The sequence below is a fragment of the Limulus polyphemus genome, unplaced genomic scaffold (genome assembly GCF_000517525.1).
Source record: "Limulus polyphemus unplaced genomic scaffold, Limulus_polyphemus-2.1.2 Scaffold3460, whole genome shotgun sequence".
NCBI classification, from domain to species: domain Eukaryota; kingdom Metazoa; phylum Arthropoda; class Merostomata; order Xiphosura; family Limulidae; genus Limulus; species Limulus polyphemus.
The window spans coordinates 102415-119065 of NW_013669070.1; the positions used below are offsets into that span (position 1 = coordinate 102415).

General features: G+C 34.6%; 1 protein-coding gene across 1 annotated transcript in view; it reads right to left on the reverse strand.

Annotated features, from left to right (window-relative positions):
- LOC106469387 overlaps nucleotides 1-16651 on the reverse strand; it is a 33996-nt gene that overhangs the window by 10817 nt on the left and 6528 nt on the right. Inside the window, exons 2-4 of the mRNA XM_013929878.2 lie at nucleotides 11434-11464; nucleotides 929-975; nucleotides 583-705 (exon numbers count right to left, since the gene is read on the reverse strand). Of these exons, the coding sequence (XP_013785332.1) occupies nucleotides 583-705; nucleotides 929-975; nucleotides 11434-11464 (201 nt within the window). The remainder of the gene's footprint in view (nucleotides 1-582; nucleotides 706-928; nucleotides 976-11433; nucleotides 11465-16651) is intronic.

A 16651-nucleotide genomic window follows, 5' to 3' on the forward strand; every position in this document is an offset into this window, starting at 1 on the left:
TGTATACTGTATAGGTGACCCCCTCCAGGCGGTCTTCTGCCCGTATTTGAGGAAATAACACTAATTATAATATTTGTATGATATATATATATATATGATATAAGCTATATATACATATATATTTTAACAAAACGCACTCGCATTCCACTTTACTATAACTGATTATTTGTTGTTGTCTTCCATGTGCAAAGCTGCACAATGAGCTACTTGCATTCTTTCCACAGCGAAGACTCGAAACCCGGATTTTAGCATTGTTAGTCTGTAAACTTGCAGCTTACCCACCGGTGAGCTTAGTGTACTTTACACTATAGTGTAAAAGAATTCATTCTTATAGTAAAGTTACGGTTTCGTTAATAATGTGCATTATAATGTTCCTTTCTGTGATGTCACCTGCAGCACATAATTTTTTCAAGAGCAGTTTGGCAAGTTTCGTGGTGTTCCCATTTGATTCGACAGTCGTCACAAATACAAAATATGGGATGTATAAAAAAATCATCGTATGTAAAATATATCATTATATTGGTATTCAATACCGATGAACAAGTATTATTCAACATTTAAAATTCCACTAGGAATACTTACCTCTGTATTTTCTGATTCCTCTGTTCGACTGTCTTCTGTCGTCTTCGTTGTTATTTGCGGTCCGCTGTCAGCGATCATTTTGCCATCTTCATACACCAGCTGGCGCTGGACTCGTGTTTCTATCTGATGAATCATTCGTGCAAATATAAACAAAATGTGCGTTTATCTTATTCAGTCACAGGATTGTGAGTAGAACATGTAACATAAGTGAAATAAGCCAGGAAATAACATTTGTATTTGAAACATTAAAAGAAGTCCCCCACTTTCCCCTTTTAAAGTTAAGTGGAAGTATTGCAATTACAATATAACAAGCTAACTGAATTATGCATGATCCTGTCAAACTTACCTGTCTGGTTTTGTGATTTATCACTCTGCGACAGGTAGTCCATTCTTCTGTAAAAATGAAACACAAAGGTTAAAATTTGCAATAATATGTATAATAATATCTCTATCCTTTAATTGTGTCATTTTAGTTTTAAAATGAGCATTTGACTTAAGCAAAAAGTGTTGCAAGTGTTCATGAGAAGAGAAATAATAGCAGTTTAAAATTTTGGGTCTGTCGTAACATTTTCTTACAGCATAACGAAAGTGAGAACAAAAGTTTAATTTTGAGAATGTTTTAACGTTTCGTAAAGTATAAGGAAAGATAGAACAACAGTTTAAAGTTTAGTAATTTATTTCAAAATCTCAGTTTGCTACCATTATAACGAAAATGGTTGGCCTTCAGCATGACCTTGGCCTTTGAGCTACATTTACCGAAGGTTATTCAATTTGTATTTGAGAGATGCTCAACCTTTTAAGCATATTTGATCAAAGTCCGATGTAGAATTTTTGAGTTATGCTGTTAACATAGAAAAAAGCACAGAGGAGTGAAACACTACCCCCACCGTCAATCAGGGATAGATAGAGACTGAGTACTTGAATGAAGAGCAACCTGGTGACTGTGATAAAGACATGGCTGAGTTCTACTAACATTTTGACCTGGTGGAAAACAGAGTTGTCTATTGAGCGAAATTCAAGGCTTGAAAGAAGGGTCCTGTCAAAATCTCGACTGCTTATATGGATGAACTGTGCTATTTACAAGGAAAAGTATATATATCATTGTAGTATTAGCAGATGATGATGCTATTCTCATAGACATGTTAGTGCCAAGGAAGACAATGTAACATCATCCAGATGTGAGAGATATTTTTTCCTGATGGAGGCAGTGTCAGTTGTGACTAGGTTTGAGGTTGTAACTTTAAACAGGTCACAAGAGAGAAATAAGTGGCACTGCAGTGATTGTACCTCATCCAGACTGCTTTCCCGAAGTGTCTGCATCATACTAAGCTTGTGTTCTGTGTGTAAATCTGCCACTAATATTATACATACCAGTGCTGTAACACTGCCCCACCAGATTCAAGGAGTGGGTAGAGCTTTCGAGGATCTCTCATTATGTTTGTGCCAATGATGTTTCCATCCAGATGTCACTCTGATAGAAAAATGATCATATGGGTTGTTACTTTAGAGTGAACTGCCCATATCTTGCTTCATAACAAGGTAGGTAAAACTACTTGTTCCTCCTGATTGCTCAGCAGATATAGAAGGGTTGTTAACAAGCTATGACGAATGTCACACCAGCTCCAGAAAGTTAATGTAGCCCAATTTTGGTCTTATTACTGACTCGGAGGAGTAAGACAGTCAGCACAGTACTTTCAGGGCTGGATGGTGCTTTTTACATGCTGATAAAGATGCACATGTGAGAGGTGGTGTTTCTGGTTTATAAAGGAGCTGTGAGGACACTGATTGACCTTGCTGTGCATCAGACATTGTGAGTGGAGCTATCATCTTGGTCAATACGAACCTTATTCTGGTGAATGGTGATCAACTAGATGTGAATTGAAAGGCACATCTTTAGGTAATACTACTTACAGGATGAAAATAGTTGTCTCTGATTTTGTTATTGGAGTCTTTGAGATAGACCTATCTACTGCAGAAATTGTTGGCCAGTTTTGCCTGTGCAACAGAATAAATGTCTCAATGAAAATCTGTCCAATTCCAACCAGATTGGGTCTAGAAACACTGGACTGCATGACTGTATGTTGAGTAAGTAGTCACAGTATCTACATATACGCAAGTGGTGTTCAGTAGAGTACTGTGGGTGAAATTGAGGGTGGTGTCATCTTATAATGTGGTGCATGAAATTCATTTTTCTTGTCGAGAAAGGAGGTAATAGTCAAATAGTCGTTTATTTGAAAGGAGATATAGTCATAAGTTTAACATAACAGCAAATGTACAACGATTTGACAAGGTTTTGTCATCATTAGGTGATGACAAAATCTTGTCGAAACGTTGTACATTTGCTGTTATGTTAAATTTATATTAAAGTTTTTCGTCATTACCCATTCAAGCCGTCTCCAAGCATTATTAGTCTCAAAGTGGGTTCCTCGTCATCGAATACAGTCATAAGTTTGCTCTATTATTACAACCATTTGTGTCTTCAGCTTCCTGCTGAGATGGCATAATGGTACTGCTGGGATTACTTTTTTCATGTCATGCTGATAGTTATTACATTACAGTCAGCATATCTCAGGTTGCTATCTGATGATTGTGCAAGCAATCTAGATCTAACACTGTGGCTTCAGCTCAGTGAGTTGTTAGTTGAATATGTAATGTTCATCGGACGAGATGACTGATTGGGGTAAACAGCTACAAATTGTCATCACATAGATACAAGTGATACAAGTTTGATAAAACAATTGCTCCACAAGCTTTAGCACTAGGGGTCCAGTGCTGAAATTCATTGATGTTAAAAGGCAGGATCATAAAAACTTCAAAGAGTCCATGGTCATCACCAATAGATATTTTCAGGAAGAAGGAGGGAATGTCAAAGTTCTATGTTGATTTTAGATGGGTGAACGAGATGACTCCACATTTATACCCTTCCACTTCCATGGACAGTACCAAAAACTGGCTTCCAGATATTGGCAAGTAAATATGGATGTTGATGACAATACACAAAAACTACCTTTAGCTCTCTAAATAGACTTGAAGTTGAAACTAAGAAAGTGTGTACTAATGTGTAAGCAGGTTGAGTTCCTTGTTTAATTATGGGAAGAGATGAAATCTATATGGGCCTTGGAAAGATCATAGTAGTGTAAGGCTGGCCTCAACCCTTTGGCAAGCAAATTATGTGCAGTTCCTTGCTTTTGCATTGTATTATCAATATCTTGTGTTCAATTTTTCCAAGATTGCTGTACCATTATTCACTCTCACTAAACTTTATTCACATTTGAAATGGACTGTAGATTATGCCAAATGTTTTTATTGTTAAGATATACTTTTTTGAAGCTACAGTACTTGTATAAACACGATTAGATTGTCCATTTCTAATGGATACTGATACCACAGTAGTGGAATTGCAGTGGCATTGTTACAATTGCAGGATAGAGTGGTATATGTAATGTACACACTAATAATACATCGATAGCTTCTGTATGAAGATACTTCACATTAAAGAAAAAAACCTGCTAGGAGATGTAAATATTACCAACACGATTTATATGGCAGAAACTTCATTATTTGTATGGGTCATGCATTGCTGTAGTGGCTCATGAACTTTAAAAATACAGAAAGGATGACCACACATTAGATCACAATGTTGCAAGACTATGACTTGGAAGTGCATAATTTCTTGGGCCTGCGACATAGAAATTTGGATGGATTTTCTTGCTTCTTGGAGGAGGGACTGTCTATTTTCTGAATGTTATGATCCGGGACACATATAGGAATTAATATTATTAATAAAACAGTGACACTGAATAATACTTTAGAATGTTTCACTTGTGCATCTATACCAAAATTAACACTTCAAAAGCTCTGACCCAGATCTAGTGTAAACACTTTTTGCTTGCAGCAAAGTGAAGCATGGACAGTGCAGAATGAAGAATTGCGAGTAGATATGAATAAAGGGAGTGTTCTGTACTGTTATCATAAATTACCAAGAAGAGGTTCTCAATCTACGTTAGAGCTAGTGGTGCCCTCAGGCAGGAAATACTTTATTATTTGCATAATGAATGATTGCAGGCCAAAAAAGGTGTTACATGTATCTGTGCTAACATATGATGTAGTTCTACTGGCTGTATTTGTGCTTCGATGTTGAATGATTGTGTAAATGCTGTATTGTGTGTGCTCCTACAGGTAAAACTGACCGAGAGACAAAGTAAACTTTGGTAGTGTGTTGTTGGCTCTCGATTGCAGAGAATAACCCTGGATATCATTTGTGCTTTCCTGAAGATTATTTGTATTTTGTTGTTAAGCACAAAGCTATATAATGGTTAACAACGACTATTGAAACCCGATTTTGAGTGTTATAGACCTCCAGACATACTGCTGAACCACTGGGGAATACTACTGAATAATTAGTATTTGCTGGTGATTATCTAAGCAGGCATAAGTCTTTCCATTGGTATGCATATTATCACAGTTTATCACAGGTGAAACAATAGGTATCACAATTCAGCTCATCTGAAAAAATCACATCATTCTGCTATTCTCCGAGTTGTGTTGGGTGGGGTGAATACACACACTTTGCCTTATCACATTCAGTCTTTGATTTAGCAGAATGGGTAATATAAACTATAAAGCAGATGCTTGCAGAGTTTTGATCCCATCAAACTAATTGGGACAGAAACTTAACTTGTCATACATCATGATGCTATATCATACAACTGAACAAGCAGCGTTTCAAGGTGAAACGTGTGATTCAATTTGATTAGGATGTTAGTATCGTTTGTTGATCACAAGAGATAAGACCAAAAAGACATCACAATTCTTACTTTCCAAGCCACAGAGAAATTTTCAGCAGTGAAATATTTTCATGGTATCTTGCAAGAATTGCTCACAATATCTAACTGAGTTATAGTGAAATTTCTGTAGAGCAGACCACGTGATACCCACTAGACTCATAGTTATGACAAGTGATGTTATTAGTTGTAATCCCTAGAAAATATACAGTTGGAAGCACTGTGAATGACTGCTAGAATTTCTAATGCACCTGAAGAGTAAAATGATCTGATTCTCACCATTTGAGCATTCAAGTGGTAATTTTTGCATTGAATTTTCACAATGTTTTGATCCAAAATTCAACTGAAGTCGTGTGCATATGAGTGAAACGTTTATATATATATGGGTTTGTGTGTGTACTAGTCTTGAATAAATATAAAATGCACAGTCGACCCAATTAAAGTGCATATGCAATATGATTGTCTAGTGGGCCATTTACAACCATGTTTTATCATTCCATATGTTATTTAAATACGGAAATTGCATTTAATTTGCTTTTAAGAAAAGAAGACTGAATATAGTGCATTGTTGGCAAAAATCTTTGTTTTTCTATGTATTGGATGTATACAGCACACTAGAGTGCTCACAGAGATACCACCGTATCATTTTACTAGTGCAAGAAAAGAACACTACCGAAATGAACGCTTTTTGACAGTTGTCATTTCTATAAGAAGTGTCAAAGGGAAGTTATTCAATTCAATTCAATTTATTTACAGGGAACAATAGAATGATGCACATACATGATGCTGACATTAATATATATATATATATATATATATATGTATATATAAACTAAACAACAACAAATATATATATAGTCAGACAGGTTCCTCTCTTTATGTTTTTCGATTCAACTTTTATCTTCAAACTATTTTTTTTTTCAATCAGTCGACGGAGGAAGTTCCCATTTATTCGTGAAATTCCCTCCCAAAAAAGAAACATTTTATTCTTAATAAGTTTTTCTATCAGATTCACCATTCAGCACATACGAAGCCTGACAGATCGATGTTGATTTCGATATTAAATTTTAAGAATTGCAGAAAATGAATACAAGAAAATAAGCATTTTGATATATAATTTTTTCTACAATTAACTGCTCATGAGATACAGAGTGTGACAGACAGATGCAGTGAGTGGTTATGTTCTTTCTCAGTATAGTTATGAACCTGATTAGAAAACCTTATTTCACTGAATGTTAAATTCATGTATTTGTTTGTGATGCCAACTGTAGTAATAGATTGGATTACAGATAGTGGGATACTATATTATGATAGTTTGGTTACTGTTATTTGTGGCAGTCTAAAGTAACATTAGTGTAAAAGACAGCACATATACTAACCCTGGCTAAAATGTTTTAGCTTCCCAGAATTATTTTGTAAAACTGAAGAAAGTTTAGTTAACTAGCTTCCAAATGACAGCACATTAAGATAACTATAGTTAGTAGAGGTACCATGGCAATGGTGCAAGAGCCAAAAGTAGTCTGTCTAATGCCTCCAGTATATATGACAATATGCAACCTTAATATATATATGCGTGTACGTTTGTGGCATTACATACATATGTGGATGTTATATAAAGTCACTAATAAATTAATTATACATGGAATACAACTGCCAAGCAACATATGAAGGAAAATTAAAGATTTGATATGAATACTAAGGTATTGAATTATCAAGTAAACTGTGACTTCTAACTTGTGAAGCATTAGAGGAAGATACAGTGCATCCAATATTTGTATTAAGGCTGGTGGAAAAATATTTTCAGTTTTGGCATTGAAATATTCAGCAGGTAGTGGATTTTTCATTGAAGAGATAAAAATAATGGATGAGCTCACACTATATTTGGAAGAAAACGTGGTTTTATCCACAGTCTTCGGTATTAGTAGTGAAGAATAATTTAGATTAGATTTAATCAAAATACTTATAACTGTGTAAAATAACCTGTAGAAAGTGAAATCCACAGACAGTAGTTTATCTGTATATCAGATGTTAACTTGATATACTCATTGTTTTATTTATAATGATTTAATATTTTCATTTGTTGAAATCGAAATATTTTATAAATGCAGTATCAGAGAATATTTGCTTAACACTTGTTTCAGTACAAAGTGCATGATAGTTCAGACTGGATATATAACCAGTGACAGAAGGTAACATCCATGTATTGTTGCTTTGAAGTTGCTCCTACCTGTACTTAAGTCAAGTGGAAGTGAGATAGGTATACTAATGGATTCCTATGGCTAGAAACTAGCCTTACTTACTGTTTTACCTCTTCTATTCTTCACTGAATCCAGACGCTGTTTGAATAACAACAAGAGAGGTGCATATGGAATGCATGTGGGTTTCAGGTAAATGTGTTATGTGTTGTAGTGGCAGTGATAACATTGCGCAGCAGAGTTGTATGTTGGTCAAGTGTGGGACCCCACTGAAGCCTGGTGGTCATATGGAACATTCACGGATGCAAGAGATACATATACTACTGACAATATACACGCGAGTATCCATTTGCTTTAGAAATTACATTTGAACAAAGCAATAGTTTTAACACCCTGTATCTAAAAGTTGCTTTTACAACAGATAGTAGACGTAGCTGGATCATACAACATTGAAACTTACACTTCTAGCTGAACTTCTGACAAGTCAAAATCCGGTTGACTACCCATTTCAATTCCTGCTCAGAAGAATGACAGAAAATCAAGGCTGATCTTTCACAGACCTGGAAGAGCCTGGATAAGGCAAAATAAATTATCTGACAGACCACCACTGCAAAGCATATGCCAACGACCACCTTGAAAGGTTTGCTGTTGGAATTCCATTGGCTCAGGGTCAATAGCAAACTTTGTGCATTCTCTGTCCATTTAATCTAATTTTCCATTGATAACGCTGTAATTATACTTTTAAAATTCAATTCGATTCTACAGCAGAAAAATTGAAACATAATCCTTCTTCATCAGAAGTACATCAGACGTTATTTCCTGTTCGTCTTATGATTTTGTGTATGAATGCTTTATATAATAGAAATTAAAACATTGTCCTTCTTTACCAGATAACATCAGAGTTGTCATCACTCTTCACCTTGTGATTCTGTGCACGAGTATTTCATGGAATATAAATTAAAACATTATCCTGTTTTGTCAATAACTCAAACGTAACTATTAAGTATTTGTTCCACACATAATATACATATGACTTGATGGTTATCATTAATTCAATGGTTGTGATATAATTTTATTGAAGGGATTTTTATTATGTACTAGCGTAAAAGCCATCAAAAATGACGGGAAACCACTGGAAACCAAAACTAGTGTGTAGAAAATTGGCAGTGCATAAAAATAAATGCAATATGAAATTTTTATTTCCAGGAACATGCTACATATTGCTTCTGAATCCACTGTATATAACTGAGCAAATATGTTACATACTGGTGTCTTTGGATAAAACATACGATGCCCATGTGATTGCGTACACACCTGTGCTTCTTTTGAGGCAAAGCTGTCCTCTTTCCTACAGATAATTGGTATCTTCAGTCTGTTTTAACAAAGGTTTTTTTTTCGTAATAATTCCCAAGAGTAGATTTGCATTAATTTTTTACTTGTTTTTCACAGGCGTCGATAGGGTGTGAATGCACTTCCGTGTCTTCGATGACAGGAGTCTTCCCGAATTTCCTATTCGGATCCTACCTAACCTAACGTCATAATTATGTGGATGATATTGTATCACACACATAACAGCATGCCTGATTTGGTCCTAGGAAGTTCCTCCTTGACAAGCTTTTATATAGCAGAAAAAAAGTGCCGACATTTAGGAGCTATTTATGCCTATGTTAGCGATTAAATTCAACTAAAATGGGAATGAGCAACCAAAAGAGGAAGTATTATAAAAGTGGAATTGGACTCGTGTAATTCACGAAATTCGGGGAAATCGAGCGTGACCGACTGCTTGATCGACCGACCAATGATTTTATGATTATGATAATTAAATGAGATCATTTTTAAAGTGTTTTTTGATACTCATTTCCTTTTTTTGTTGTTGTTGTTGAAGGTTTGTGTTGTCTGTCATGTTGTCTTCGTGTAGCATTAAATAAGTGTTTTATAGGGGTGAGAGCAAGTTACACCAGTATCATGATCAATGCACGGGTTTAAGTTACTTAATTGGATTTTGATCTTAAAATTATGGATGGTCTGAAAATGAAGAAAGGAGGAAATGTATGTGGTATACAAAGCATATTAAGTGTTTCTTGTGTTTTTAATTTAGGAAAGCGATGTTCACCAATAATTTGCAAAATATTTGTACATGTATGTTTCTGACTATATGTGTATTTTTGACAATAGGACATTAACTGTGGAATGTGACTAACTTCCTTTCACTCTAGCTACCTATTGTTCTTGGTCATTCCTTTATGATGTCCTATTCAGTTTTTTGTGGGAAAGATTTCTGTATAGAAGATGACAATGTAAAGGACGACAGTGATATGTGATATTTTTTTACTGGCAAGTCAAATGATACCTTGAGGATATATATACATATATATAGCCTCTCTCTTATTTTGATATTGGAATTACCATAAGTGCGTACATACTTACAGGAATAGCATTTTAAATCTTTTATATAGTGCTTTACTCTTTTAGTGTGAACAAGTAAAGTTCTTCAGTTTACAAGTAAAGAAACCCCTCTAGTAGAAACACTGTATATCATCTAGTGCACTTGTTTGCCTTTGATTAGGTTTTACTTTGCTTTAAAATTGCATGTGGTCTCTATTCTTTAAACTCAGTTAAACTCTTTGATATATTTCCTGATATTCTACAAGTTGTTATTAACTCTAAAGTTACTAGCATACCTGTGAATACCTCAATTAATAACAAATGTTGCAATATATTCTTTAAAAAAAAAGCAAAGAAATATTCATCTTAAAATTAAAATAAAATTTCTATCAGTAAAAGAAACAATACATGACAGGCTTTAATTAATGCATTTCCATGTTTTTTATGACCTTATATATTGAAAAAAAACAACAACTTTCAGAATAATAAATGTCTTTGATGTTGTTGTTTGCTTATTGCAAAATTACACAATTGGTTATCTTCACTCTGTCCACCATAGAAAATCTAACCTCAGATTACAGCATTGTAAGTCTGTAACTTACATTCCACTGGGGGATAAATGTCTTTGAATAAAAACATTTCTCAACATATCGGTTATCCTAAGGGTAAGTAAAAAATTAACAACCTTATTACAATATCTTTTGGATATAAATGAATGAAGTACACCCTATAATTACTTTCATTGACAGTATTGAATATAATATTTAATCTATCCAGCTTATTATTTTTCGATATTGCATATTTATTATAGAAACTGTTTTGCATTGTTAGTTTAGTAAATGGATTTAGGGCGAACCTAAATCTTCTCAGCTGGCTCAACCTCGTTAGATATTATTGGGTTTATGGCTGAGAATACCGATAACATTGAGGGTACTCAACTCATAAACAATGCATTCTAATCGTTATAAGTAAGAACTTAAATACAATATACTTAATTAGCTACATTCAATACCGGATTGACTTTTAGTTATGATCTAAGTAGGTAGCTTGCTCTGATTGTAAGTTAATATTAAAACAAGGTAATGTCTTTAATATAACGTTTTTCGAATTTTTTGCAAGTGTTTAAGAATGTAATGTTACCTTAAAATGGATCAACTGGCATGAAAGATATACATATATAAGAAAGTCACTATTGTTATGTAGTGATCCAAATATACACAAAATTCAAGCTTATTTTATTCATTGACTTTTTAAATTTGTTTTATAATAATTGGAATTATATTGGTAACTTATCAGATGTATGTAACCATAAACGCACTGTCATTTTGTTTTATGCATCTTAATTTTAAGGATCATACTTTCAATCACTTCACTGTCTTAACGTTTGATTAAACAACTATGAATAATTCAACTTAAAATTAATTTTAATATAAAAAAATAGTTCAACAAATTAGCACACAGTGCCATTTAGTAACATTACAGCTTACCATGCTTAGGTGTGGACACAGAATCTGGAGACTAAATACGAAAAGAAAAAAGAATTGCAAGTATAAAATAATAAGTAGTGTTTTACTATATTATTTAATTTGTGTAAGTACATTGCATACAAACATTTCATCCACAAATTTATGAAATTAAAAAAGAAACATTATGCAATTTAATTCATAAACAGGTAGTTTGTAAGAGCAAAACAATTGCATTCTACAGCAGCTCATGACAGATTAATAAATACAGTTAACTATCAATTTTGATAAGAAGAATTGAAGAAAGAATATATACAATTATAACATACAGCGTAGGAAGTGATTTTAAAATGTTTAAATACATTTTTTTCAATCCATACTTCTCTTGTTTAGACAGGTTTGAAAGATTAGGAACTCAAATCAGTTTTCATGCGAAAGAACAAAAGCGTTGATCTGCTCCATAGATTTCATCAGCACATTGGTGTTTCACTTAAAAAGGCCCCATAAAGCTTTATACATTTTCTTGGATTGGTTTAAATAGCTGTAATCTCAACTGCAGGTGAACTATATTTGTGCTATTTGTGCAGAAATACAGTTCAGGTACTTTAGTTTCAGCACCAAATTACCTTACATTTTTATCATTTCCAATTTCACACGATGTGAGAAAGTTATTAGCAGTTCCTGTAAACTATGTAGTTAATGGCATACATCTATGTTGACCAACTGGCAGCCTTCAGGGTGCATCCGGTGCACAAATCACCAAGGAAAAGTTATAATAAATTGTAAAAATGAGTCTAAAACCAGAGCTTATTTTGAGTGTTTTAACGATTGGTTGTTATCCATTACTGAAGCCATGATATGTTTTCTTCATCAATATATAGTGACCGACTCCTGAGACAGTACTCAGTATACCATGTGGTTGCCATTAGCACAGAGTTGGACAAACCTGATACATGTCATTTGTTTGCTTTGGGTGGACAAAACTACTCAAGGACTATTTGTAGTTATCATTAATTTTGAACTGATTGACAAGAAGAAATGTAGTTAATCGACCCTTATAACGCAAACAAAGCCCCAAAGTGTAGAGCGCCATTTTGAATTGATAATAAACACAAAGTAAGACTAGTATATCAAAAAGAAACGACGTGGCCTAGGTGCTAGCGTTCCTAGCTGTGAATTCTAAGATCTATGTTTCGCTGTAAAAATGCGCTCCACATGCTCTTGAATGACTATTCGACTACAGAAGAGTAGTCTAAGATCTGGCGATTGGTGTTATAGATTAGCTGCTTTCTCTTAGTCTATCAGTTCAAAATTAGGAACGGCTATTTGCAGATAGCCGTTTTGTGGGTCTGAGCAAAAAATTTTAAAACAACAAAACTAAACGAAATGATAAGATTGTGATTTAACTGTATCAGTGATAAGTGTTTGTTTGAAGTTAAGCACAAAGCTACACAATGGGCTATCTGTGCTTTGCCCACCACGGGTATTGAAACTCGATTTCTTGCATTGCAGTGATAAGTAAATAAACAGTTGAAGAAAATAACAGACAAGGAGAAAAAAGGAAACCGGCTATTACTCCTTAAAAGACCAAGGTATTGTGGAACTTTATGTGACCAATCGGAAGCTTTAGCAGTTTCTCAGTATAATTCCCACAAAATATGGGATATAAAAGTATAAAAATATATAAAATTTGAGATCAAAATTAAGTAAACTGCATTTTTTCAAAGTTTTCTGGTTTGTACATTTCGGATCCAAAATCAGAAGAGTGTAAAAACAGCATTTGAGATACACTTTTTATCTCACACAAGTCATTCCCCAAGAGTCCTTTCTTTCATTACCAGAATTCGTAATTTGAGCCCAAGAAAGATACAAAATTTTTGGTATATATTTGTTTTTAATACTTCGACATCTTTCGGCGTTTAAATTGTATGTTAGAGATTTATTTACTGAAATTACAAGATAATTTCAGAAATAAGAAAATAGAGAAAGAAAGCTCCAGAACACGCCCCACTGGTCTTTTAAAAGCTGACCGAATGATTGGTTTACGGTCTGTTCAGTTTAAACTGTTTGTTTTAGTATGATGTGAAAGATATTATGTTATGTCGATTGATTTGAAACCCGACAACAGTGTTAAACAATGGACGACTACAGCGGTTGGGTACATTATATTAATACAATTTTGGTGCCTCACCATGTCGTTACAGTCGATGTCGCCATGTACGATCATGCTTTATCTGACAACCATGCATCTTGACAAATAGCCATCCAGCATAGTTTCCATTGCAAGAAGTTAATATATCCAAAACACGCCATTACTCCCTGTATGGCTTTCCATATCCCATCTAGTGTACGCGGAGGATGGTTTCCCATTGGCCGTTTTAACAGTTCGACCACACAGAAGTACACATCCACTGCTTTTGACCACTTTACCAGCATGTCTTATTAGAGAATAGCATAAATGCTCATTTCATTTCCCAGCTGCTTCAGGTATACGATGGTTGAACAGATACGGAGTTTAAGCTATATTTGTATACACGTGACTTGTGTTACTTTTCCAGAAAGATATCTGTCTTGATTATGTTGTGTGTTGTTGCCTGTGGTATGTGAACGGCTTTTGCCACTGATCTTTGTGTTTGTGGATTCTCAGCTGTTACAAGACGCCACAATTTACTTTCCACAGCTAAGTTACGACTCGTTGCAGGTCTCTTTCCGGATGGTCCTGGTGTCCCAAGTTAATCCACATTCCTTTGCATTCAATGCCATTTTAATGCAAGTGATATCACTGTCTTGGAAATTCTAAATTCTCAATATTAACACCTCCTTAAGATCCGAGTATATGATTATTTTGCGTCGGAAAGAGCTCTTACATACTTTATCAAAAAGCGCTAAATTTTCCGTGTCATCACACTATAATTTACGTAGCGCCAAAGAACGTGGAAATGTGGTTAGTTCTGATTCCTCCTGTTCCACCACGACTTTATACCGACTGTGATTATCACGTGACTTGCTATTTTGAATATATAAAATTGTTTGAATATAGGTACTCAACCTTCTGAAGGTATCTGTACACTATAAATACCGTTTACTTATGAGTCACCAGAGGGAAGGCAACCAGTCAGCAGCGCTCTACTTCTCATAACCACACTAAATGATTGACTATTACTCTCATCCCATATACACAGCTTAAATTGCAGGGAATATTTTATGGAATTCATGGATTTCAAACCCGACTTCTCAACTCTGAAATCCAGAGCTCTACTACATGGCTAACCCTCACCTCTATTGTATGAACCCCTTGCGCAACTGGTTTAATCCACTTGCAAAATTTTATTGACAGGTTTTCAATCGCCTCTTATTGTTGTCATAAGTTCGTAGGACAAGCTTTTAACTGCCTCTTATTATCATCATCAGGTCACTAAATTTATTGCAAGCTTTCAACCGCCTCTTATTTTTGCTACCTCTTACTGTTGGATCGGGTCACTACACTTTACTGTAAGCCCTTAACCATTCTTACTGTTGCATCAGGTCTCTAAAGTTTACTGCAAGCTTTCAACCGCCTCTTATTTTTGCATCAGGTCACTAAACACTACCTAAACCTTTCGGCTACCTTTTACTGTTGCATCGGGTCACTACACTTTAAGGTAAGCCCGTAACCATTCTTACTGTTGCATCAGGTCTCTAAAGTTTACTACAAGCTTTCAACCATCTCTTATTGTTGCATCAGGTCACTAAGCATTACTTCAAGCTTTCAGCTACCTTTTACTGTTGTGTCAAGTCCCTAAACTTTACTGCAAGCCCTGACCGCTTCTTATTGTTGCACAAGGTCTCTAAAGTTTGCTGCAAGCTTTCAACACCCTCTTATTGTTGCATTAGGGTACAAAACTTACTGCAAGCTTTCAACCGCCGCTTATTATTGCATCAGATCGTTAAACTTTAATGATAGTCTTGAAATATTGTTATGGTCATCGTTAGATCACGAAACCTTATTGACCAACTTCCAACTTTCTCTTTGTACCTATTAAGTTTGAACACGAATAAAACTTGTTTCATGTATATTACACTCATGTTGTTAAGAATGATATTTCAAGATTAAATTATTACCAAGTTGCTCATTCAAGCTTTAAGATCACCGCATATACTTTTTCTTTTTACTGAAGCGAGGTTGTCAATTAATCCTGAGTATTTTAAAAAACACAATCAGTAGTCTTCTTCAAAAATATTAAAAATGTTGAATGCCAACACGTTTATTCGAAAGGTAAACAGTACTTAAGAGTATAATGCAAATTTAATGCTTGAACTACTATTTTGCACTTTTCTAGTTGAATGATCATTACCGCTGTAATGCAAGTTTAATTTCTTTAGCCAAGTTACGAATGGTAATTAGTAGGCCTACTTATCTTCGTGCTCTAACCGTAACAGTGTTTTCGCGAAATATCCGGGTTCCCTAAGGGGTTAGGTGAAAATTTTTACCTTTGTGCAAATCTCGGGGCCGAGAAGATTCGTTTGGCGCCATTTTAAAAGTCGGTGCGACCAGCGGCTTAGGAGGAATTACGTGACACACACATACACAGATAATGAATCTTATTATATAGATATCTCAATACATAATCTGTGTGTTAAACATGCACATAAAAACGGTTTAACACTCAACGATGTTCGTAAAGGGTTCTTTTTCACTTTATTTTTACTTTTGTTCTATTGAAAAGTAACAATGACGAAAGTGGGTGTGTAATAGACGTGACGTCATAGCAGTGAACACAACTGCTTAGGTCGTGAGTCTTGCATTGATAGGAGCAGTTACCACGACTACGAAAGGGTTTGAGGAAGTCACAGTTTTTTCTTTTCTTAACGCTAATAAGTTACATATCTGCACCCCTTAAAGATGGAGTAAAATACTTATCTGATAAGTTTTAATTTATAAATCAAGCATTGAAAATTAGATTGATATAACAATCAGATTAATGAACATTAACAGCAACAATTTGTAGTGTCTCACATGTAGGACAGACAAACAAAGTTGAGGTACGAACTACGGAGTGAGAACGGTATCTTTGACAAACAAACAAAACTAGGATTCAAACTACAGTCTGAAAACGGTATCTTTAACAAACAAACAAAACTAGGATTCAAACTACAGTCTGAAAATGGTATCTTTAACAAACAAACAAAACTAGGATTCAAACTACAGTCTGAAAACGGGAATCCTAGTTTGTTTGTTTGTTAAAGAAAAACTACAGTCTGA